General features: G+C 45.1%; 1 protein-coding gene and 1 long non-coding RNA gene across 6 annotated transcripts; one reads left to right on the top strand and one right to left on the bottom strand.

The window, feature by feature from the left end:
- The first annotated feature begins 663 nt into the window (after window positions 1–663).
- Window positions 664–6,565, top strand: LOC127293117 (uncharacterized). 5 transcript variants are annotated; one of them, XR_007845612.2, is made up of 3 exons: window positions 664–933; window positions 1,825–2,017; window positions 2,095–6,565. It is a non-coding gene; the product is annotated as an uncharacterized lncRNA (long non-coding RNA). The 5 variants fall into 5 exon arrangements; XR_011742604.1 differs by having other exon boundaries at window positions 1,897–2,017; XR_007845611.2 differs by lacking the exon at window positions 664–933 and having other exon boundaries at window positions 940–2,017.
- Window positions 3,049–7,276, bottom strand: LOC127293115 (uncharacterized). The gene is made up of 2 exons (XM_051322671.2): window positions 6,819–7,276; window positions 3,049–3,346 (listed from the first exon to the last, which is right to left on the bottom strand). Exon 1 carries the CDS (start codon window positions 7,157–7,159, stop codon window positions 6,821–6,823), a length of 339 nt encoding a protein of 112 aa, XP_051178631.1. The 5' UTR covers window positions 7,160–7,276; the 3' UTR covers window positions 3,049–3,346; window positions 6,819–6,820.
- Between the last annotated feature and the right edge of the window lie 18,892 nt (window positions 7,277–26,168).

The raw sequence follows: 26,168 nt of genomic DNA on the forward strand, positions 1-26,168 counted from the left end.
GCTAGTACGATTAGAAAATCTTGAATTAGTGTAAACCAGCTAAACCGGGCAAACCGTACACACATTGTGAAAGCTCTTATAACTCGTACCTGCCCTCAACTCTAGCTAGCTACCATTATTAAAACTACTTCTATTTGACAATGTGCATAAGATTTATTCAACAAGCAACGCGCAGACACATATTGCTAGTTATTAGTAGTATATCTTAATTAAGCGACGGTTCGTATAATGACTTTCTTTATTAGTCAGAAATATTGTTGTTTTGTATTTTCCAAAATACAACATATTTTTAAATGAAACTTCTAGCATATAATCTCAGCCTATATATCTGGTTATATAATTCCTGGTAGAATTTTGAAGACTCAGAAGTTGGAGTTTCAGAAAGAAGACGAATGAAATCTAGCGCAGAGTCGAGAGCCAGCCTAATTGTTGGATGGTTAGGAGGGTTGTGGCGCCCTAGCTCACCAGAATTCAAATTATAGATTTGACACTTTGGTTTTTTATTAAAAAGTAAAAAATATATCAGCGGGAGGCGACATTTTCATCAACAGCGAGACTTTCATGATGATTTCATCTATATCAATATCTGCTGGATTAGTTTCGTAAACTCGGTTTCTCACAGATATCGGTTTCTCAGAGATATATATGTACATGTGAGCGTCTATCGATGTAGTGTGCTTGGAAAAAAGATATCCAGCGTAGAGTTGCTCTTTAAAAAATCCAGCGCAGACCTCTCCCTCATCCCCTTCTCTCTCGCCCCTTCTCCGATTTGGCTTTCCTCTACTGACCAAGTGCTGCCTATGGGAGCTGTTCCGGCAACGGTGGATGGATGTCTATGTCTAGCTAGCTCTGCCTGTTGTCAGAAAGATCCACTCAATCAATTGGACATCCTGCTTCAAGAGTCGTGGCTTTTTGTGAAAGCTGCAAATCAAGGTGCGTGATGTCTGCCTGCCGCTCAGATCTCAGTAGTACCACAAGTAGAGCGTATTTACTTTTCACCCAAATACGTGCTCTGTACACTCCGTTACAGATCGATGGGATCCGCAGGTTAGCTTGTTCTAGCTTGCTTCAAAATGGAAATCGGTAGCTTGCTCGTTGCTCCTCTTTCCTCTTTACCTTTTGTTTTTTCCTCCTTATCTTGTTCCTCACCCTGTGCTAAGCTGAGCTGAGCCGCCCCAGCTCATCTAGGTAAGGCCGGTGGATCTCTCAATCTCTTCTTTTCTTTGCACGTACGTAGATATACTATATCTCTGGGCAGGTGAGAGGGCCATTGTTTGTTCATCTGGTTCTACGAAGAACCTGCTTCTGTATGCTTTTTTTTTCCCCGCAGGGATATACATGTATATTAGTACCACTTATGATGGCGATTTCTCTTATTATCCTGTGACCATATACTGCATCTCATTCCATACTATGTCGCTAGCTGATTCCCTATTTCCTTGGCATCTGATTTAGCAAAGGTTTTTGTGCCATGCCCCCTCCTAGATCTGCTTCTTCCTCCTCCCCAAATGCTCATGCCACCGGGACGGATTCCCAGCCGGTTTCGGGAACGACCACGTTATAAGCGTAGATCCATGATACATAATACCTCTTCTAATCAACCGATGCTGTAGATAACCATGAGGGGCGACTAAGATGAGCACTACTACTACTACTATAGTTTTTGAACCGCAGAAAATAGATGAGTACCACTATCACATGAAAGTTTAACCATAACAAATATACTCCATTGTTTTAAGTTTTTTTTCTCTCCGATCTAGCTCTGACCTGTACTCTGGCTTATTTGATACTTCCTTCATTCCGTATTACTTGCTGCTGATGTAGTACAAACCTACTAAGTAAGCAACAAGTAATATGGAATGGATCGGAGGAGTAGTTTATTTTACCATCTTGTAGATTCATGACGGCCACCCTGCTCATGGGCGATGCGTGATTGTGCGCACTCGGATGGATCTGGCTCTTCCTTACAAGTTACATTGCCACCAGATAGGGAAATATCGATGTGAAGCTATTAACGGTACGGTTTCAATATCCGTCTTGCTTCTTTTTTTTCGTTCTAGAATGTTTAGACCTTGTTTTGTTGGTTATCTGCAGAGTTTCCATGCCTATCTTACAATCTTCTTAGAACTACGCCTCCTTTTGTTGGTTCCGTGGCGTAGCACAGGTGTCTTTGCTACTACTTAAAATGAAAAACAGATATAAAGAATACTGCGAATTGATATAGACATGCTGGCTAATTTAGCCTCATTGCTCGTGTGCTTTTTTTCATCTACATGTTGTAGCCGTTCTAAACCTCACCCTGAAAAAACATTCTTTACTAACAAAAGACTTTTTGGTACACTTGAAAGGTATCCCCCATAATATTAAAGCTGCCAAAAAGAGAGAAAAAAATATATTGCCACAAATTGATTAGCTGCCATTTCCTTTTTTTCTAAACAAGAGTACATTTTGATGCAAAAATGGACGTTAGAAATGTTATAATACTGGTGAAATATTGGCCAGTGAACTGTATATAGCGATACAGCACCATGATCAGTGAACTCTAAACAATAAGGTGGTGGGCGATTTTCTATTGTACTGTGTAAATATTCGTTCTTATTGTTTAGCACGGTTCAAAACCATCCGTTCAGGATCTCGATCATCTAGAAAAATAGGTCGTGATAAACATATAATCTGAACACGCGCACAATAGATATATATAACTGCATGATTAGATTTTATTTTTAGTGGTGACGCACGAATAGCATACTTGTACTGCCTACATACATACAGAAAGGGCATGTCAGCATGAGTTACACTTCCTGTTGCTTGGTTTGCAAATACATCCACTCTTTAAATAAGTAACTCTAGATAAATATAGTGGCAACTGGCAAGTTTGGTCCTCGTAAGAACAAGACGGTCCAATGATTACTCCCACCCTGGATGCTCAAGAAGTGGCAGTGGAAGTGCCACTGCCTAGCTAGCCGGAATAGCCATACAAAGGACATACCAGAGCTAACTAAAAGAGCCATGTGGGAAAGTTCAATAATATAGCACAAACACAAGATATAACAACAAACACTAACATTTAAAGACATGAGTTTTCACAAGTGCCAGCTTTTAACTTAATATATTTGAATCCACGGACCGTGCCTCTCTGGCCACCAAGGCGAATATCAGGTAGAGAACACCATTAGATTAGTACGCGATATGGATATAGTACTCTCAAATTTAGGATGTTACCAGCAGCTATAAGCTACCATCAGGGCACAAATAAAAGGTAGTACTTAATGCAGTTCAACTGATAACGACAAAATCACAGCTGCTCCAGCTTCCCTCTACCCTCTGAACTCTGCTCTAACAATTCCTGCAAAGATAAGCAACATAATTTGGTCAATACACTACGGCCTCAAAGTATTGGCAAAACATAACATAGTATAGTTTTGCATGAAGACATAAGTTTTTGTATTCTGTATCTGCTCTCAATGGTGATAACTATTTTCTATCAAAACTTGTGATGATTCAAGCACAGATCCATGGAAAGAAGAAAATAGGCGGAAATCGGAAAAGGTACATATCTAAACTCAAAATAGGAGTAAATGCTCGCAGGCTACGCTGAAGCAAAAGTAAAAACAATCATCCTCCCATTAGAATCACTCAACAACAATGCAGATCTTGTAAATTGTTAGTTGGGGGAAGATGGTCAGGTTGTAGCAACATTGTTAAATAAAACACTTCAATTCTAATGATTTGGATCTGATCTAGCATTATGCTGGAGAGGTGTCAGGTGATGCTAAATTCAGTGTTCCAGATGCAAGAGTTGTGCAAGAACGTGTATAATGAAAACGTAAGTTCTATTTCCTAGAAAATCTTTGATTACTAAATGCCTGTTTCAGTAGGAAACTCTGGTGTCATATTCAGGATTTTGTTATACAAGTATCCTTGTTAACACAAAATTATGCATAAAAAGACATGTAATTAAGTAGAACATATAATAGCTGGAAACTATGATATATAATTAAGTAGAATAGATAACAGTTTTGATACGAAATTATGCACAACTAAGATAAATAATTTAGTAAAACATATATATAGTTTTACGGGGAAAGTAAGACACATAACTACTCATCTGTTGTCATGCTTCATGAAGATTAATGGTGAGTTTTTTGTTTTGTTTTTTTGTGATGGTGAACAGTGTCATCATCTTTGGCTTACATGTATAAGCGTCATCATGTATTTGGTTGGTAACTCTTGGAAGGGTTATCATGTTTACATACATGAGAAAAATTGGGCAAATAAAATACCCCCAAACTCTTTTCACCTGACCAAAATGAAGAGGATAGAATCTGTTTTTGCTCATGTGGAACTATGGTAGTGACAACGAAAAATCCCAGAGTGGCTAGGCACGTCAGCAACTCGGCATGTTAACAATATAAACACCAATCTGAGAGGGGTCCTAGATGGACAAGTTACTTCGGCAGTGAAACAAAACAAAAATCCTAAGTAGACAAGGTACCTAGGCGATGAAACAAAACAAACAAATTATGCTATTCACACTATGCCCAATAATCATTTTTGTCAAGTTATAATTGACATTTCTACCTCGTCTCTCACACCTGTCCGCATTTTACTCTATAACATTCCATTTATTTCAGCCTGCAAATTCACAAGGCTGAAACAAATACAATATCAACTGTGAAGGACATACACTAGTTTCATGCTAAACTCAGGCATTATCAGCTTAATGCTTCCACGTTTAGGTTAACCAATACACGCATAAGCTATCCCCTATTTAGAAGCAACAGTTAATAATATGTTAAATTGGGATGTGCTTAAACAGCTTCTAATACATATTTTTACTATTAAATTGCAATCGGTGGTGTCAGTAGGTAGAAAACCCGTTTGGTACATCCAAAATCCAAGCTTCATGCCTCAAAAAAGCCGGAAGCTATCACTCGCCAAAAAACCCGAAAACCAGCGTGATATAGCGATCCGCACCAAAAAACTGGAAAACCAACACGATATAGCGATCCCGCGTCAAAAAACCGGTTGACCACATCGATCGTCGCACATAAAAAAACCGCTTTCTAAAGTTACAGGCTTTGCCACCGCCAAGTGAAACGTATCGTTTCGCTGTTCTGTTCTGTGGAAAAGAAGAAAAAACCGTTCATCTCGCAACTGCTCCAGATCTGGGGCACAACATGGCCGATGCAGGGATTGATCTCGATCCGGCTATGGCTCAAGCTGGAGCACCAGGGCTGGAGTCAGTGCTCCTTCCGCCTTCGCGTAGATCACCCCTCTTGTTATCCGCTTTGTAGGAGGTACCCTCTGGTTCCTTATTCTAAATTGTGGTATTTTTGTTGTAGAATTGTCAAAAAACTTCTGAAACTTGACACAGGTTTTTCATTTTCTTTTGGTAACTATATATATTGTTTTTGTTAGTGTTAGACCCTGAAGAAGATTGAACTGACGAGAGGTGTTGCTTAAGATATTATTTAGATGCTAGTTCCTTAATCTATTATTAGGTCGCACTATCCGAACTACTAAAGGAGTAAATTATTTTAGAAAAGGTTAACAAAAATAAATTAGTTGGTACTTACTCTTGGTAAGGAAAAAAGAGCAGACATGGGTACAAATTAATCTTAACACTCTTAAACAAACATGAAATAAAAACTAATCATTAATAGGCGCGTACATATCAATTATTGACCCATTGCAAGCGCACGGGCACTTAGCTAGCACCAAAATAATATGCAAATGCAAGTGACAGTAAGAGACATCCCTAGACCTTGATTATTATGTTTGTCTAATTTGATACATAGGAATATCCACTATAAGTAAATTCTATACTTTTTTACCAGGGACGTAAGATATACAGCATAATTACTCTTCCCTAGTGATTTTCAATGAAGCATCATGGTGATTTCTTGGCTTTTCTTTTGCAAGGGTGACCAGTGTCATTTTGGCTGACATGCATAAGCGTCGTCACCTATTTTGCTGTTAACTCTTTGAAGGGATATAATGTCTACAGGCTTGAGAAAAAATGGGCAAAGAAGATAACCCCAAAACTCTCTTCACCTGACCGAAATGAAGAGGACATTTTCGGTCATGTGGAACTATGGTAGTGATAAAAAAAGAGCACATGCTTGCGGGCTGTACTGAAGCACAAGTAGAAACAATCATCCTCACATTAGAATCACTCAACAGCAATGCAGACCTCGCATTAGAATCACTCAACAGCAATGCAGAGATATTGTGAATTGTAATTGTCAGGCTGTAGTAGCTTTGTTAAATAAAAACACTTTGATCCTAAATTTCAACCAGGTATGATTTGGATCTGCTATAATATACGTTAGAGAAGTGCCATGTGATGTTAAATTCACTGCTCCGAATGCAAGATCTCTCCAAGAATGTGTAATGAGAATGTAAGTCCACTTTCCTAGAGAACCTTTGACTACTAAATGCCTATTTCAGAAGGAAACTCTGATGTATATCATGCAGCATTTTATTATGCAAATCTTGTAACACTCTTTTTGTAACAATATAATAAATAAAGCTAGAGAAAAGGAGCAGGATTTAGTTATTAGTGGGCATTACGTTCCCTTGGTCACCTAAACAAGATGGGTGCGGTGCATAGCTTATGGAAACAAAAGGCTAGCCCTATGGAAGACATTTGTGGTTAGTACGGAGTAGGATGCTGCTGACAACTCCAAGAACCAGGACTCAAAACCCGAAGCAACATCTAGATCTGACGGTTAAGCCACGAGAAAGAAAAAAATGTGGATTTTTTTATTCGAGGAACACACAGTCGGAAACCCTGGAAGACAGAGAGTGTTCACCTTCATTCCCTGTGGCGTGTCCCTGACCTCCGTCCCTGCTCCCGCGCTCGCTTCGCCTGCTGCGGTGCCTCCTTCTCCTGCTTCTTGTACGCCTTGGCAGCTTCTTTTCCTGCCCGCATCCCTCCAGCAACAGCCCTTTTCACCTGGCAGACATCGTGGTCGCCCTTGTGCTGCAGCAGATGAGCTTCGAAGAGGTCCCGCGGGATGTCCTTGTAGCACCACGGGCATTCGATTGGCCCCATTAGCTTCATTCCTTTCTGGTAGATCTTGTAGGCCTGGGTGCCAACCGTCGCCGCAGTCACGGCTCCACCCACCACCTTCTTGATCTGCTCCAGCTCCATCGTGCGCGAATCGGGGGAGGAGGAGGCGGAAACGGCGGCAGCTGGTCCGGCCGGGTGAGAGGGTGGGGAAGATGAGGAAGAGGCAGGCGAGTCCAGTGTGGGTCGGGTCGGGTCGCGTCGGCCTGTTTTTTACTTGGGCTGTAGAGCCGGATAACTTCAGATTTTTTTATAAAAAAAAACGTCAGAAAACCGGACACGCATACGACCTGGTTTGACTAGTAAGAAAACCGGAGACCGGAGTATGTTCTGCCTGTTACGTGTATGGACACGAACAAACTCGGTCACGAAAACTCCTATTGCGCTCGATATATACTCGCTGCTCGGTATTATCACAGCTACCTATTTCTTCTTTCCGGCCCTCCGATAGCACGTACAACCAGCTGGTTCAAGCAAAGCTAACTACGACAATCCATCGATTGATGGCGCCGTCGTCGTCGATTTCGCCGCCGTGGTCTGAGCTCCCACCAGAGATCCTCGGCCTGGTCATGGCCCGACTTGCCGCCGACGACCATGCTCGGTTCCGGGCAGTGTGCCGCTCTTGGCACTCCGCCATGCGACATGAGCATGTTCCTCGAGACCTTTTCCCTAGGATCGTCCGTGGGGATGGCAAACCCTTCTTCGTCACCTCAACTGATGCCTCCGTTGACATCGATAATGTGAGGTGCATCGGCTCCACCAACGACTGGATCGCCATCGACTACACGCAGGACGACAAGACCCACACTTATTTCCTCTGCAATACCACCTCTGGAGCAATTGTGCCACTCCCTGAGCTTGATGATGTCATCGGCCGAGTTACCGAGGAATTCCGCGTCTTCAAGGTGCACATGCGGTCCACACCGGATGATGTCATCGCCGTCATGACAAACAACTGGAACTACCCCCTCATGTTGGTCCGGCCAGGGAAGGGATTGTGGTCGCCTCAGCCACGAACAACTCCTTTTGTCCGTATCATCGATGTTGCCTTTCTTGGAGACCAACTCTATGGGGCCACCCGAGCTGACAACAACACGCCTCTCGATGTGGACGGTCTTGGACTCGTCTCTCTAGATATCTCCTTTGATGATGACGGCGTACCTATGGTTACCAATGTCAAGCGTATCATTAGGCTTGATAATGAATCTGATGATTGGGGCATTATTGATAATACCGATGATGATGATGATGATGATGATGATAGCAACGATGACGAGGAGAAGACCGATGATGATGATAGCGACGATGACGAGGAGAAGACCGATGATGATGCCGATGACGAGGGGGAGAGCCAGGACAAGGACAACGATGAGGAGGAGGACAAAAATGATAACGATCTTGATGATGAAATCAATGGCGATGATCTAGATGAATCGAGGAATAAGACTGGTGATGGCATGATTCTCGAAGCTATCCACATTACCGATGATGAGGAAGTGCAAGAGGAACCCAGGGATCTAATTGCCACCTTGTGGTACTTTGTGGAATCATGTGGGAAGATGATCATGGTGAGACGAGAATTACAAATCCCCTACTATGCTTTTAGATACACTCGCAGTGTGAAGGTCTTTGAGGTGGACATAAATATCGGCACATGGATGCCCGTGTCGGATGGTCTGTGTGGTCAATCACTTTTCATTAGCAAACCTTTCTGCAAATCTATGCCAGCTGGTGGAGGGATAGCGAAAGATGCCATTTATTTTGTCGATAGTGGTGAGGTGTTCAACATGAGATCTCGTACCATAACCCCGCCACAGGGTTTAATCGATTTCCGTTTGTCAACATGGACCTTTCCCATGGAGCTAATGGTTTAAGAGTTCGTGTTGTAACCTTGGATGTAAATAAGGATTTTGATCCATTCCCCTTGTTTTTTTTTTATCAAAGACTATCTATGTGAGGTGATCTCTCTGGAAACATTGTCACTTTTGGCTTCTTTTCTTGTTTTAGTTCCATGTTTTGCTCAAGTTACTTATACGTTTTAACCGAAGATACAATCATCGTAATAATGTTTGCCTGAAGAAAGACTACATCAAATACATAAAAGTGGTATGCCAAAAGGTAGATGCAATTCAGGATTACTTATTCGTTAGTGGTGATCTTTTTTCCTCTCCTTGCGATGGTTAGCATTGGAAATAAGGAAGTTAGTTGCTATCAAGAAAATTTACTTGGAACATCTCTCCATAAACAGGCGAGCTAGTTGCTAATATGTTGGCTTGCTAACGCTCCACTACCAACTTTAATTCATTTTTTTAGCTAATACTGGCTAACACATAAGCAAGAAATAGTTCAACTAAAACATGTAGGTTGCTAAAATTTTGATAGGCTAATTTTGGAAAGAAAAAAACGCAACGAGCCTGCGACCATCCTAGTGAAAATCTTGCCCAAGGGCATCTCCAGCGGGGCGACGCATTTTGGACGTCCTTAGCGCGTCCGTTTGCATCGGTATAAATGGTCGAAATCGACCACGCGTCCATTTGCGTCAGGGGTGGCTCCAGCGGTACGACGCATTTTTTTAGACTTCGCATTTTTTTAATATAAAAACATAATTTACATAGTAAAAGAGAGAAAGGAAAAGAAAACCCTAAAACCTAAGAACGGTTGCGCCTACTGGGTGTCGTTGTCACTGTTGATCACGACAAGCTCTGGTACCGGCCGCAAGAGGCAGAACATAGGCCAGTGCCGCGGGCGTTGGTGGAGGTGGAGCAGCCCAGGCTGGTGGTGGAGGCTGAGCAGCCTAGGCCGGTGGTGGAGGTTGAACAACCCACTCCGGTGGTGGTGGCGGTACCGCCCACGCCGGTGGTGGAGGTGGAGGTTCCCACGGGTTGTACATCGGAGGTGGAGGCGGCGGTTGCACCGGTTGCGTGGCCGAGTCCTCGAGCGCCCGTCGTAGGGCCTCTTCCTCCGTGAGGTCTGGCGGCATGATGCCGGTGGCGTACCCTGGATGGGCAGCGAGACCCTGCGCGGTTGCACCGCCTTCTTGCTGCCGCTGTTGGAAGCCTCGAAGTCATTCTTCTTCCCCATGGTGCTGCGGTGGCGCTCGGCGGTGGTGAGAGTGTAGGTGTCTGTGCTGTGGGTGATGCCAGGAACGATGTCGGTCGACTATTAAGGACTGTCACGCGCGGGAAACGATGTCATTCAAGGCGGCCCAGCGGCCGCCCGCCGGTGCGCGCTCAGAAGAGGCCGCCTCGACATTGATGGCGAGTGCTGCTGCGTAGCCGTGGAAGCGATGCCCTCGATAAAGGCTCGCTGCCAGGTGGATCCGGTCGAAAAGCGACCGGTCACTTAGTGCGTCAGTCAGCGTCCGCAGAAACGTAAACCTGACGCATATTTGGACCATATGTGCGTCGCTGCAGACGATCCAATCACTATGCGTCGCCCCGCTGAAGCGGGGTACCAAACGCATTTCCGGTCACCAAGGTCGCTCGCCTCCCTAGAGATGGCATAATAACCTGCTCCCAACTCCAAAGTCAATTTTTTTCCTAGGAGACCACCCCCTCATTTCCCCCCATCCCTCTCTCTCTCGTCTACAGTACCTGCAGGTCTCCTCGTCAAAGCCGGGCCGATCCGAAGCTCATCTCGCCGGCGCCACCGGTGGAGATGGGTTGAGGAGAGGTGCCGGAGTAGTTAGTTTAGTTAGGATCTGCGGTAGCTTGCCGGTAGGGGGCTTTTTGCCCAATAGTGGAGGCGGAGATCAAGATCTGGCCGCCTGGATCTTGATTGTTCTAGGGCCCTGCCTCCTTCTTCTTCTACTCCGGCGGTCGGAAGGGAGAGGGAAGGAAGGGGCTGCTGCTTCCTTCAATAATGAAGCGGCGGAGTACCTCCTGGAGAGGTGTGGAAGCGGCAGGCGACGTCCTTTCCTGGCCGGCCTCGGTAGTGAGGGGGAAAGGGTGTGCATGTTTCTGTCTGTGAGAAGCGTCGTCAAGCTCCTGGCCGGCCGTGGAGGCGAGGAGGAGCTCGCACAAGCCGGCGCCGATTTTTTTGCATCTTCCATCAGGTCTTACCTGTTCTGGTTTTGACTGGTGGTCGACGGCCATCAGATTGGTTTCTCCCTGGCCTACCGTGGTGGCGAGGAAGGAGAATCCTCTGATCCGCCGTTGAGCGCCTATCGGAGCCAGGCGCTGCCAAAGTGGTTCTATCGTTTGGCTGCTGCAACTATGCTTCACAAGCGTGACGTCGACCACCGCTGCTATTCGTGGTTGCTTGTGCTGGGCTCGATAATAGCTCTTCTTCTTCCGCTTCGACTGGACGACGCTGTTGCGCGCCAGATCCCATGCGGAAGCCCTTTGATCTCAACTCGGGGCTCACAGTTGACACCACCCCAAGTGGCATGTTCCCCGGCGGTGGCGTCGACTCCTGAGCGGCGAGATCTCCTAACGGCGGTGGAGGAGACCGAGGACTTGATTGCTTTTCCATTTTTAGTCCTAGGGTCTTTTTGGTAAAAGTCGCGGCCTTATCTGTTATTCCCCAATTTGTCAGGGGCCTCGATGTAAGTTGTAACCCACCGACGGATTAATGTTGCAGCCTTTGGGACCTTCTGAAAGTATAGAGATGGTAAACCTAGAGGGGGTGAATAGGTTTCTACAGATATTAATTCTTTCTTTGCAATATTAGGCTTTACGGAATATAAAGGTGAGCCTAATGCAAACTAGGTGAAGCAACCTATATGAGGATACAACTAACTCGAGTACGAAGGCTCTCACATGCAGTTAAATCACAAGTAAGGAGTTCGGTTAGAGATAACCGATAGCACGCAGAGACGAGGATGTATTTCCGTGTTCCCTTCCTTTGCAAGAAGGTACGTCACATTTGGAGGGGTGGAGGTCCCACGAAGGATTCCCCACGCCACGAAGGCTCACCCTATTCTCTGGAGCCTATCCCACGAAGGAATAGCTCACTCACTTGTGGTAGACTTTGAGGTAGCCTCCAAACCTTCACAATCTTTCCCGGAGCAAATCCACAGCCCGGATGCTTCCGGACTCCTCTTGCCCACCTAGGGTTTCCAAGGAACCCTAGGAAGCAAGCTTCTCGATGAATACAAGGGGGAATGAGATTTGGCTTGGTAGAACAGTAGATCGGGTCCTCCTCTAACGTTTCCCCGGAGGGATTTGAGTTTGGGTGGAGGAGGAGGGAGATCTGAGGCTTTTGGTGTTTCTAGCAATGGGGTAAGAGAGCGAGAGCTCAAGAACAGCTTGTAGCGTAGTGCATAACTGTTCAGAGGTAGGAGAAGGGCTATTTATAGTGTTCTTCTAAATATGGCCGTTGGTCACTTGCCACCTCAGCTTTTCTCCCGACAAACCCGGTCAACCGGACCACAGACCGGATTGTCCGGTGCAGAGGCCGGTCGGACCGGACCAGGGACCGGACCAGCCGGTCCAAACCGGACGGCAGGCCGGACCCCGACCGGGGTCACTTTGCGACGTCCAGGAGCTCCTCCGGTTGGCGCCCGGTCGACCGGACGGCACACCGGGCCCGCCGGTCTGTAGGTCGGCTGACCGGGCAGCAGACCGGATCAGTTAGGCGCATGTTTGGCGCCCGGTTGGCGCCCGGTTGACCGGACTGCGCGTCGGACTGGCCGGTTGGGAGGCCGGCTGACCGGGCGGCGAACCGGATTTCTGCTGTAGACCCCTTTTCGATTGTTGTTGAAGTGGGGGGTCTCCTTTAGCCTTCTTGTTCCTTTGATACACCATTTATGCCTCTTTGCCTAATACCTAAGATTATCCTTATAAACGTATTAGGTCAAATACTCTAGCACGGTGTCATTGTTACCAAAATAATGGATAAGGGTAAAATACCCTTACAATCTCCCCCTTTTTGGTATACGATGACAAACCGAGCTAGAGTCACATATAGATATTATGATAAGCTCTAAACCTTGATTCCGTATAAGATATTACGACAGCTCCCCCATAATGTGTGCACTTGGAGAATTTGCGTTTGAATGCAAAGTGCACCATTTGTGGAATATGAGAAGCTCCCCCAATATCTTTAGGAAACAAGCATGGTATGGACAAGTATATCAAGATATATAAGCATAAAGCATGATTATCCTAATAGAGTGATTAAGCATACAAATAGTCGTCCATACACATCCATACACGAATTATTCGAAGTAGCAAATGGTTCTTGAGAAATCAAAGCAAATAAGCACAAGCCATATAAGATTCAAATAAAGCAACACCCATGGCTTGTGACAATCAAAGAACCCCGTGGTCCTAGACTCTACTCTCTTCTCCCCCTTTGGCATCGGAACACCAAAAAGGCGAAGAAAAGAGGAGAGATGCTATCGCACCCATCAATAGAACTCATGCCCAGCGGAATAGGAGCTCTCGCCACCATCACGCGCAGCTGCATCCGCATCACCTTCATCCTCATCACCATCATCATCAGTAGGTGTAGGAGCACGAGCAGACCGAGGAGGGCCACCATGAGCATACATGGATAGGTCGAAGTTCTGGAGCATCTCATCAGTAATGGGAGGCATCTCCCAAGCAGGTGCAACCACAGGCTCCATCTCATGGCTAGAAGGAGGAACAGGGACATTCCGTGCAGTCATGAACTCAGTTTGTCTCCTCCGTGTCTCCTGGTTCAAAGCAAGACTCTGATGTGCAACATCATTGGTATTCTTGCACATTTGCCACATGCTAGAGAAGAAGCGAGCGGCACCACGCTGGGGGCGCCGAGAGTAGCTGGAGCTCGCTGCAGGATCATGGTGTTCCTTGGTCCGGCGCTCAGTGGAGGGCATCATGGAAGGGACGTCCTGGCGACCATCCTGAGTGGGAAACCTGAATGGTTCCATGATGACTCTTTCATCAAATGTGTTGAGGGGAGGAGGAACAATGTAGTTGATGAGCCTCTGAACATACTGAGCATAGTTGGGAGTCATACGGCCCATAACTGAACGCTTCAGTTCACAGTGAATGAGGTCACAGCCATCAATCTTCCTTATCCTGTTTGGGTGGCAATAGTACATCAGATTCAGGTGGTAGTTCCTGACTTCACTGGTATCGCCTGACTTGCTGATGAGACTCTCACGGAACATCTTGGAAAGGATAAGATAAGAGTAGTACATCCCAGAGATAGTGGGAGGCCCAACTGTGGAGTTAGTGGGATAGCAAAAGGAGATGTCACCTTTATTGAGCTTAGACCGAGAATGAATCCTGTACCCTTGAGCACGGCCACCACCAAAACCCATGGCTGCACAGAACTGAGTGTAGGTGCAGGAGTACTTCTCCTTGCCAGTCATCCAAGTCATGGTGCGGGCCTCATCATCATGGAAGAAGACGGTGCAATGGAACTGATGGACTATAAGGGGACAATAGGTGACATCTGCTTGTTCATCATCGGGCTTCAGGCACACAAGTTCATATAGTCACATACCCTTCAAGGTTTCAACCACAAAGCGGTACTTTGTGGCTTCATGCAAGGCAAGCTCTTCATGGTTGATGGCCTTGGGCATCACAACAGCACCATTCTTCATACACTCTCGAGTATCATAGAAACCATCCCATAGGGCTGCTTGAGTCTTGGTCCAGAAGAACTTGTCCCCACAAGTGTAAGTCCGTTGCTCATAGCGATACGGATTCACCGTCCTCAAATCCTGCCAATCACCACGATGTGCGTCTGCTATATTGAAGGTCGGCACTATTTCATCATCCTCTTGAGCGGCATGCTTATCCTTCTTCTTACCACCAACTGACTTGCTTCTTCCCCCAGCGGAGCTGCCAGTGTCAGTAGTCTGATGAGCTTTAGTGGGTGCGCGACCACTAGTACGGCGGGGTGGATGCTCAGTAGTCCTTCCTCTCTTGGCAACAGTGCCACGTTCTCCACCACTCCAACTACATGTGAATGAGAAAATAGAGCGAGGATAGCAGTGGGGTAAGTGTACATGTCATCAGTAAGTAGGGAAGCCAAAAAGCATAGCATATATCCAAGTGTTTCGATGAGATTGTGCGAAAACTAGACGATCCGGCGCACAGGCCGGTCCAACCGGGCGGCAGACCGGACGAGCCGGTTGCCAATCCGGTTGACCGGGCGGCACGCCAGGCCGGCCGGTTGAGAGGCCGGTTGACCGGGCTGGTGACCGGATCTGTCGATTTGTGAGATGTTGCCCATAATTTCTACCACAAAATCATGCAAAAACTCATAAACTTGGACATAGACTATAGCAATAGAGTGGAGTATGTGCATTGTGCTGTGAGACACTCTAAAGGCATGAGGACCTACAAACCCAAACCCTAACCCTAAAATTTCCTCAAATCTTCTCAAAGATGTGCAATGTGTGAAGAGGATTAGGAAATAGAGAAAAAGAGAGAACAAATTACCCGAAGACATGGTCCTCCTTGATCAAGAGAACAAGAAGAACACCAAGGTAGGCTTGAAAGCCCAAAACTCCAAAATCTCCCAAAATAGTTTGACAGGGACCAAATCATTTGGTGGAGATGATCCAAGGGGCCCGATCTATGGTTTGGTGGAGTTTGGGAGGATTCTCGTGGTGGGAAGGTCCTAGAACATGGTGGAGGTGGTGGAGATGGCGGCCATGGAGGTTTGGGAGATGGGGGATAATGAGGAAGAAGACCCCAAGGGGTATCCTCTCCTACACATATCAGCCGCGCGGCCGGTCGACCGGACCTGGCGCCGGCTGGTCCGGCCCAGAGGCCGGTCCAACCGGGCCAGAGACCGGCCAGGGACAAACTGCCCAGTTTTGTCTCGTTTTGCCTCGTTTTGCCCCTATTCTTTGTGTAAATGTGTATGAATGCTCAGATGATGACATGTACATATAGATAGATAGATGATGATGAGATGAGCATAGACATGGGGTTGGAAACACAAAGTTCTCTAGGCATACCCATTGGAGAAAAAAATCCAAACAAGATGTAAATAGCAATAATGGGCATGATTCGAAATATATATAAAGAATCATAAGTCATTTTGAAACGATTTTTGCAATAAGATCATTTGGCCTTATATAGTCAAATCAAGTTGTAATGAAGGCTCAATGAGGGGCGGGGGATTACTCCCCCTATGTGAAAGCGCAAATGTCATGAGACCACGAAGAGACATGCTTGGGTCCATATAATGACATTGGGTCTATTTATGTTGCACACATAGGTATGCATCATACCAAGACATGGCAAGATGACTATCCCCATATGTGTTATGCCTCTAAGCTAGAGAGCAAGATAAATGCAAGAATATAGTGCAAGAAGTTAATCAATCCAAGTTTTTAGGATCAAGAATACCAAGTTCTCCTCTCAAGTTAACAAAACGGGCTTCATCCAAAGGCTTAGTGAAAATATCCGCCAATTGGTAGGTTGTTCCCACATGAGTGAGATAAATATCCTTATTGGCAACATGATCACGTAGGAAGTGATGGCGAATGTCAATATGTTTGGTGCGACAATGTTGAACCGGGTTGTTGGCGATCTTAATTGCACTTTCATTGTCACAAAGAAGAGGCACCGTACCAAGAGACACACCATAGTCTTTCAAGGTTTGCTTCATCCATAACAATTGAGTGCAACAAGATGCCGCGGATATGTATTCGGCTTCGGCGGTGGATAGAGCGGTGGAGTTTTGTTTCTTGGATGACCAACTCACCAATGACCGGCCAATAAATTGGTAAGCCCCAGAGGTAGACTTCCGGTCAACCTTATCACCGGCCCAATCGGAATCCGAATAGCCAATGAGTTCAAAGGTTGACCCCTTTGGATACCATAGCCCGAGAGTAGGAGTGAGAACAAGGTATCTTAGAATCTGTTTGACCGCCATTAAATGGTTCTCCTTAGGAGCGGATTGAAAATGAGCACACATCCCTACACTTAGCATGATATCCGGCCTAGAGGCACAAAGGTAGAGCATGGATCCTATCATGGAGCGGTATACCTTTATGTCCACATCCTTTTCACCGTCACATGAGCCAAGTTGCCCCTTTACGGGCATGGGTGTCTTCATTGGGCTTGCATTGGTCATGTTGAATTTCTTGAGCATGTCCTTCACATACTTTTCTTGAGAGATGAAGGTGCCTTTTGCAAGTTGCCTCACTTGGAAGCCTAGGAAGAACTTCAACTCTCCCATCATGGACATCTCAAATTTCCTAGTCATCAATAGCTCAAAAGCTTTTTTATGATTGGGGTTAGTTCCACCAAAGATAATATCATCAACATATATTTGACATATAAATAGGCCACCCCCTTTAACCCGCTTGGTGAAAAGGGTGGAATCGACCGTACCCATGCAAAACCCATCATGTAGTAAGAAATCCCTAAGGAACTCATACCAAGCACGTGGAGCTTGCTTGAGACCGTAGAGTGCCTTATGGAGTAAATACACGTGGTTGGGTCGGCATGGGTCTTCGAAACCCGGGGGTTGAGCCACATATGCGGATTCTTTTAGGGGACCATTCAAAAATGCACTTTTCACATACATTTGATATAGTTTGAAATTGTGGAAAGATGCAAATGCAAGCAAAAGACGAATAGCTTCAAGACGGGCTACCGGCGCAAAGGTATCCTCAAAATCCATACCTTCTATTTGGGCAAACCCTTGCGCCACTAACCTTGCTTTGTTTCGTATGACAATGCCATTCTCATCTTGCTTGTTCTTGAATACCCATTTGGTCCCAATAACATTGATGCGATGATCCTTGGGTCTCTCAACTAGAGACCATACTTCATTACGAGTGAAACACTACAATTCTTCTTGCATGGCAATTACCCAATCCGGATCAACCAAGGCTTCATGTACCTTGAGTGGTTCAAAACTAGACACAAAAGCATGAGGTTGGCAATAAGTGATAAGTAATGCATGGTGTCTACGAGTTACCACTCCTCTTGAGATGCTACCAAGGACTTGATCTACTTTCATGTCACTTGCCCTTGTAGCGGCCTTGATCTTCCGAATGGTTCCTTCATGATCAATGAATTCATCTCTTGCTAGTGCTTGATCATGAGGGATCACTTGAGCTTGATCATGAGTTGAGGATGTTTCTTGATCATCATCATGGTCTTGCTCCGTGCAATGAGGGTTTTCTTCTTGTTCTTCGGAACGTGACTCATCTTGAGTAGAGGATGGTTCTTGAGTTGCACTTGATGGTTCGGCTTGAGTTGAGCTAGGCTCCACTTGAGCCGTGCTTGATACATCTACTCCATCATCTTGATCATCATTATGAACTTCCATGGGCCGGATGTGTCCAATGCCCATATGCTTGATGGCACTAGATGGATCATCATCATTACCTGCAACACATGGAACAACTTGCTCCACTTGGGAGCCATTATCCTACAAGAACACCACGTCACAAGATACTTCAATAGTCCCAGTGGACCAGTTGTAGTATCTATAGGCGTGAGAGTTCTCCGCATATCCAACAAATATACCCTCTATGGTTCTAGTTTCAAATTTACCGAGCTTTCCTTTGTTGTTCTTAACAAGACATTTGCATCCAAAGACACGAATGTACATGACATTAGGCTTGTTACCGGTAAGAAGCTCGTATGGAGTTTTGTTGTGGAGGGGACGGAGGAAGAGCCGGTTGGAGTAGTGGACGGCCGTAGAGATGGCTTCTTCCCAAAAGTTGTGGGGTGAGTTGAATTCACTCAACATGGTTCTTGCCATATCAATGATAGTCCGGTTCTTCCTTTCAACAACACCATTTTGTTGAGGGGTGTATGGCGCCGAAAACTCATGCTTGATGCCCTCATCATCAACAAACTCTTGCATGGCGTAGTTCTTGAACTCGGTGCCATTGTCGGTCCTAATCGCCTTGATCTCGGATTCATACATACGTTGAGCTTTCTTGGCGAAGGTGATGAACTCTCTATGGGTCTCGTCCTTAGACTTAAGGAGAAAGACCCAAGAGTATCTTGAGTAATCATCAACAATGACAAGTCCATACTTGCTCCCACCAAAAGTATCATAATGTGATGGCCCAAAGAGATCCAGATGAAGGAGCTCCAAAGGCCTAGATGTGGTGACAATACTCTTGATAGGATGTTTCTTCTTGAGTTGCTTTCCGGCTACACATGCACTGCAAACACGATCTTTCTCAAAAGAAATGACGGTTAGTCCCACAATGTGCTCACCCTTTAGGAGTTGTTTAAGATTTCTCATGTTAACATGACCAAGGCGGCGATACCACAACCAACCTTCGTCATGCTTGGCCGCCATTAGACATGTGGAGGGAGAGGAGCTCTCTTTCGAGAGGTCAACCACGTAAAGGTTGTTCTCCACATATCCAACAAGGACCAATTTGAGATTGTCACTCCTAAAGACTTTCACACAATAATTAGTAAAATATGAATTGTAACCGGCATCGGCAAGATGATATATAGAAAGTAAGTTATAGCCAAGGGATTCAACAAGCATGACCGTCTCAAGGCACAAGTCCTTAGAGATTGCCACCTTGCCATACCCAAGTACCTTTCCCTTTGAGTTGTCACCAAAGGTGATGCTTGACTTCTTGTTGATATCTTCAATGAATTGATCAAGCACACCTCTTCCTCCGGTCATATGAAGCAATGGAAACAATATCTTTTGGTACCCAAATTGAGTACTCTCTATAAGCATAGCCATTACGAGGGCCAACATAGTTATCATAGACATCACCATAATAATCAACAAATAAAGCATAGTGATCGTTTGGCCCCGTGCGGTCACCACTAGTGGCTTTGCCCTTTGAGGCTTTGCCAACATTAGTGACCTTCTTGTTCTTATCTTGAGCGGGTTTCTCCTTCTTGTAGTTGTTCTTCTTATGAGACCAAGGATTCAAGATATGCATTGGTCTCAACATGCAAAGAGAGTTCCTCCTGTAAATGAACATGTTCCTCAACAAGTTTAGCATGCTCACTAGTAAAGGAAGTGGAGGAACAAGCAAGCTTTTCAACAACAATGGGATCCTTCATTGATCCAAGAGCCTTTTTTGTAGGTTTCTTGGAGTAGGTCATGGTTCTCTCCAAGTTTCTTGAGCTCATCCTTAACAAGCTTGTTAGCTTTTTCAAGGTGGTCAAGATCCCTAGTGAGAGAAGCATGAGCAACTTCAAGCTCCTCCTTTGAGGCATTGAGCTCTTGAGTCAATGCTTGAGCCCTATCAATAGTTTCTAGGTCCTTAACTTTATCAAGTTCATAAGTTTCAATTTGTTGCTTAAGGCCTTGAGATATGCACCTTTCGGTTTTTAGCTCTTGTCTTAGGAGGTTGAATCTGCGTTCCTTCTCATTCAAATGATATTCTAATTCCTCAATGGACTCATCCTTTTCCTTGAGTGAGTCCATCAAGAAATCAAAGTTGACAAGAGCTTCACCACGAAGGGTGCATCTAACATCATAGAGTTCCTTAAGCACAATTAATTCTTCTTGATTTTCATTTTCATCATTAAGAACACTAGATAGGGAAGGTGGAGGTTCCATTACCTTGGTTTCCCTTGCCATAAGACAAGAGCCAACGATTGTAGAGGAGGGAGAGTCATCGGAGTCATCATCTTGAGTTGTTCTTGCCATGAAGGAAGAGCCAACATCATTCTCCGTGGATTAATCCTTGGAGTAGTCATATGTGAAGAGTGACCCGGGCTTATAGAAAGCCAATCCGGCCTCCTTCTCCTCATCTTCCTCTTCATCATCGGACAAGTACTTGGCTCCAACAAAGGCTCTTCCCTTGTTCTTCTTGTATCGATCGTTGATTGGGTTTGGCTTCAATCTTGGTTTGACCCCTTTGATGAACTTTGGCTTGTCTACCCTTTTCTCATAAGGGCACTCATTTGCAAAGTGGCTATCTTCATCACAATTGTATCAAGTTCTCTTCTTCTTCTTGTCATTGAGGAGCATTGGGAACTTTGCCTTGTACTTCTTGGCAAAGAAAGCAAAGTCGGTAGCAATGTCACTAGTTGAAGTCATCTCTTCATCTTCTTCAATTTCATAGTCTTTTTTGCTTCCATGGTCGGCCCTAGCTTTGAGAGCAAGGTTGTGTGGCGCTTCATGGTTGTGTGAGGCTTCATCAACACGGTTCATTGCCATGAGCCTCTTTCCCGCTTTGGCCATGTTTTCATTGGCGGCCACATAGGAGACTAGATCATCGGAGTTGAGATCGGCACTCTTGGTCATGATTTGCAAGTTGAGTGCAAGGTTGGTGTCTTCTTGATTGACGGCAATCATAGCAATGACCTTGGACTTTATGAATGCTTCATTCATCTCGAAGTCGTCATTGTACTTCTCAACTCCAAGTCCCTTGACCCTTACTCTAAGAGCGCCTAGCCTTGCATAAGCATCGGCCACGGATTCTCCTTCTCGAATCATGAACTGATGGACCTCTTGCTTTGTGGTCTCATAAAGAGCTGATCGGATCAAATCGGTTCCCTCTTGGAGTACTATGATTCGATCCCACAACTCTTTAGCGGACTCTATGTCATTGACTTGATCAAGGAGCTCGCGGTTTGATGCCACTCCTAATCTTGTCACGTGCGGAGGCATTGAGTTGACGGTTGTAGAATTCGGTGGAGGTCAACCGAATGGGATCTTGTGGCTCCCGGTATCCATGAACAATGATCTCCCATAACTCCATACTGCAGCTGCGAATATGAGATTCCATAGAAGATTTCCAAAAAGTACAGTGAGTTCCATCAAAACGGGGAACATTCCCACTATGGTTTATATGAGGCATGGGTGAAGTGTTTTTTGGATAGTCATGGTTGACTGTATGAAAGCTCCCTAGGGAGGCCGAAGCCGTACTAGGAGGCCCACTAGTCAAGTTCTTAAGCATGGCAGACATCTCTGCCATTTGGCTTTGTAGTTCATCCTCGTTTTTCTTCTTCTCGGCATCATATGCCAAGAATCTAGATTTCATCTCTTTAACCGAAAGGTTAGAGTCTTCATCTAGACCCTCGAATAGTTTATCTATCTCACTCTTAAGGCGGTGAAGCCCTTAATAAGAGTCCAGGCTCTGATACCAATTGAAAGTATAGAGATGGTAAACCTAGAGGGGGGTGAATAGGTTTCCACAGATTTTAATTCTTTCTTTGCAATATTAGGCTTTGCGGAATATAAAGGTGAGCCTAATGCAAACTAGGTGAAGCAACCTATATGAGGATACAACTAACTCGAGTACGAAGGCTCTCACAGGCAGTTAAATCACAAGTAAGGAGTTCGGTTAGAGATAACCGATAGCACGCGGAGATGAGGATGTATTCCCGTGTTCCCTTCCTTTGCAAGAAGGTACGTCACGTTTGGAGGGGTGGAGGTCCCACGAAGGATTCCCCACGCCACGAAGGCTCACCCTATTCTCCGGAGCCTATCCCACGAAGGAATAGCTCACTCACTTGTGGTAGACTTTGAGGTAGCCTCCAAACCTTCACAATCTTGCCCGGAGCAAATCCACAGCCCGGATGCTTCCGGACTCCTCTTGCCCACCTAGGGTTTCCAGGGAACCCTAGGAAGCAAGCTTCTCGATGAATACAAGGGGGAATGAGATTTGGCTTGGTAGAACAATAGATCGGGTCCTCCTCTAACGTTTCCCCGGAGGGATTTGAGTTTGGGTGGAGGAGGAGGGAGATCTGAGGCTTTTGGTGTTTCTAGCAATGGAGTAAGAGAGAGAGAGAGCTCAAGAACAGCTTGTAGTGTAGTGCCTAACTGTTCAGAGGTAGGAGAAGGGCTATTTATAGTGTAAGGGTATATTGCCCCTATGTGTGGTTTTGGTAATTAATGACAACCCCTATGGACTAATGTTTTCATTGAGTTTATATGAAGGAATATTCCATAGGTACTACTTGCTCTCCATGTGTTGGATTCAAGTATGGATGCCATGAAGATAAAGATATACCTTGTGTATTGGCATCAAGATCATCGATTTGAAGATACATATGTGATATGATCAAGAAGAAGAAATGAAGATGGAGTTCTTATGTGGAACTCAATATTAGCCATGCTCTATCTTAAGTGAGTATGAGAAGATACAAGGTTGAGTTGGGCAAGTTCAAGATGAGCATCTTGAGTGGATCACATGCTTGAAGCTTGTCGTCCATTCGGTGATAATGGACATGTGAAGATGTGCATCAATGGAGCTTTCCCATCATAGTCTATGGGGGAGCATTTGTGAGTCTTCACGAAGCAACATTGATCAAGTGAGGCATTCCGGCTTGAGTCAAGCTTGAAGAGTTGTCATCAAGATCAAGCGGCATGTGCAAGGCAAAGGTATGGCCTTGCTAGGTTTTCCTTTTACCGGTCTCAAGGTGGATGTTGGGAGACCGGATTATAGGATAGATAGCCGCACTATTAAGAGGGGCTTTCGGTTGAGTAACTTGATCACATTGTCTTAGGGAGCTCAATCCTTTGCATACTTTGCATATCCTTATTGCTTCTTGGTGTTTCTCGGTGTTAAGTTCTTGAGCTTGTTGCTAGCCTTACAACAAGCCCAAGTTCATCGAAAACGGAGTTCGCATGCATCTTCTATTGCGTTTTCGAGGTTGGGTGATTTTACCGTTATTCATGATATAAGGTTCTACCTTTTATATTCATGATAAAATCCCTTCCTACAGTTTCTTGAGTTTTCACTTTCTATTAGATAGCATTTGTTGTTATCTTTCCAACAAAATTGGTTTCATGCGAATCGGAGTTCGGGAGCATTAGTTATTAAAGAAAAGAAGAAAGAAAAAAGAAGAAAAAGAAAAAAAGGGGAGGGGCAGCCGGTTGATACGTCTCCGACGTATCGATAATTTCTTGTGTTCTGATACGTCCAAAACGTATCTACTTTCCCGAACACTTTTGCTATTGTTTTGCCTCTAATTTGTGCATTTTGGATACAACTAACACGGACTAACGCTGTTTTCAGCAGAACTGCTCTGGTGTCTCGTTTTTGTGCAGAAATCCAACTTTCGGGAAAAACCTCGGAATTTATGCAGAAGGCCCTATTTTCCCAGGAAACTAACGGAGCCAGAAGGGCAATTGAAGTGGAGGCCCGAGGGCCCCACACCATAGGGCGGCGCGCGGCCCGGGGGGGCCGCGCGGCCCCGTGGTGTGGCCCCTCGGCCGGCCTCCGACGCCCTCCTTCGGACTATTTATCGGCCTCGACCTAAAACGCCAGGAGAGAAGTCGAAGTCGCCGTAAACCCTCCGTAACGCCGCCACATCGCGAAACTCCGTCGCGGGAGCCAGAAGTCTCCGTTCTGGCACTCCGCCGGGACGGGGAATTGGAGGAGATCATCGCCGCCATCACCGCCAACGCTTCTACATCAACCAGCCATGTTTCCCCCATCCATGTGTGAGTAATTCCCCCGCTGTAGGCCGAAGGGGATGGTAGGGATTGGATGCGATTGGTCATGTAATAGCATAAGATTGTTAGGGCATAGTGCCTAGTGTCCGTAGTTGGTACTTTGATGATATTGTTGCAACTTGTTATGCTTAATGCTTGTCACTAGGGCCCGAGTGCCATGATCTCAGATCTGAACATGTTATTGTTTCATCAAGATAATCATTGTTTATGGTCTTACCTATAAGTTGTATACACATGTCGCTGTCCTGAACCAATGGCCCCGAAGTGACAAGAATTGGGACAACCGGAGGGAATGGTAGCGATGTGAGGATCACATGTGTTCACGGAGTGTTAATGCTTTGCTCCGGTACTCTATTAAAAGGAGTACCTTAATATCCAGTAGTTTCCCTTGAGGCCCGGCTGCCACCGGCTGGTAGGACAAAAGATGTTGTGCAAGTTTCTCATTGCGAGCACGCACGACTATATATGGAACACATGCCTATTGATTGCTTTGTACTTGGACACCGTTTTATTATTATCTGCAAATGCCCTGCTATGATTGTTACATGAGTTTCTCTCATCCATGCAACGCCCGTCATCCGTCCCCGTGCCTACAGTATTTTAATCCTGCTGTTTACTAAAATCACTACTGCTGTCTCTTGTTACTCTGCTGCTTTGTTATTTCACTATCTGCATCGCTATAAACCTGTTACTATCGATAAACTCTTGCGAGCAAGTCTGTTTCCAGTGCAACTGAATTGACAACTCCGTTGTTAAGGCTTCCAAGTGTTCTTTGTCTCCCCTTGTGTCGAATCAATAAATTGGGTTTTACTTCCCTCGAAGATCGTTGCGATCCCCTATACTTGTGGGTCATCAAGACTATTTTCTCGGCGCCGTTGCCGGGGAGCATAGCTTTATTTGGAAGTTCACTTGGATTAATATTGTTCGCTGCAAATTCTCCATCATGGGTAAACCTCGCGATACTAAGATCGCCATATTACCATCCACTACAAGAAAAGGTACAATTACGAATACCTCTGCCGCTCTTGATTCACCATCTGTGATTGATAAACTTAGTTTCACCGCCACATGCTTCGCATGCGGGTACATCTGCTGAATCTGAACACTCTCATAATATTGATAATGTTTCTGCTGTGCTTGATGATAGTGGTTCATTGGGATCTTTTCTAGATGCTACAATTGCTAGGTCTAGACAAATTGAAAATATCGAAACTCCTAATGCTACTACACCTGTTAGTTCGCTCGAACTTGGTTATTTTAGTGATGATCCCGAGGAAGATTATGTGGAGCTTAATGATGATTTTATTGAAAAATGCAATGCTACTACTGATGCAAGAAAAATTAAAAAGTTGCTTACGTAACATGCCGTTAGATATAAACCGTCTCTGATCCTAAGTTTGCCACATCTCCTATAAACATTAGGGATAAAGATTATGATTTTTCTCTTGATCTATCTCATATTGCTATTGTTGAGAAAACACCCTTTTGTGGTACTGAAAAAGAAAGTGTTGTTGAACACATGACTGAGCTATCTACTCTTAGTAGCTTGTTTTCTCGATGATGTTAAGATGCGTACTTACTTTGTTGCTAAAATATTTCCATTCTCATTAAAGGATGACGCTAAAACTTGGTATAATAATTTGCCACCTAATTCTATTAAAAGTCCGAAAGAATTGCTTGATGTTTTCTTCCGCAAATACTTTCTGCTAGTGCTCAACATATTGCTTTGCGGAGAATTTATAATTTTAATCGGGAGATGAAGAGAAATTGCACGAGGCTTGGT

Source organism: Lolium perenne, chromosome 4 (genome assembly GCF_019359855.2).
Source record: "Lolium perenne isolate Kyuss_39 chromosome 4, Kyuss_2.0, whole genome shotgun sequence".
Lineage (NCBI taxonomy): Eukaryota > Viridiplantae > Streptophyta > Magnoliopsida > Poales > Poaceae > Lolium > Lolium perenne.

Bases quoted from the DNA above. Each gene is read 5' to 3' on its own strand.
- LOC127293115 (XM_051322671.2), bottom strand. From the start codon at position 7,159: ATGGAGCTGGAGCAGATCAAGAAGGTGGTGGGTGGAGCCGTGACTGCG.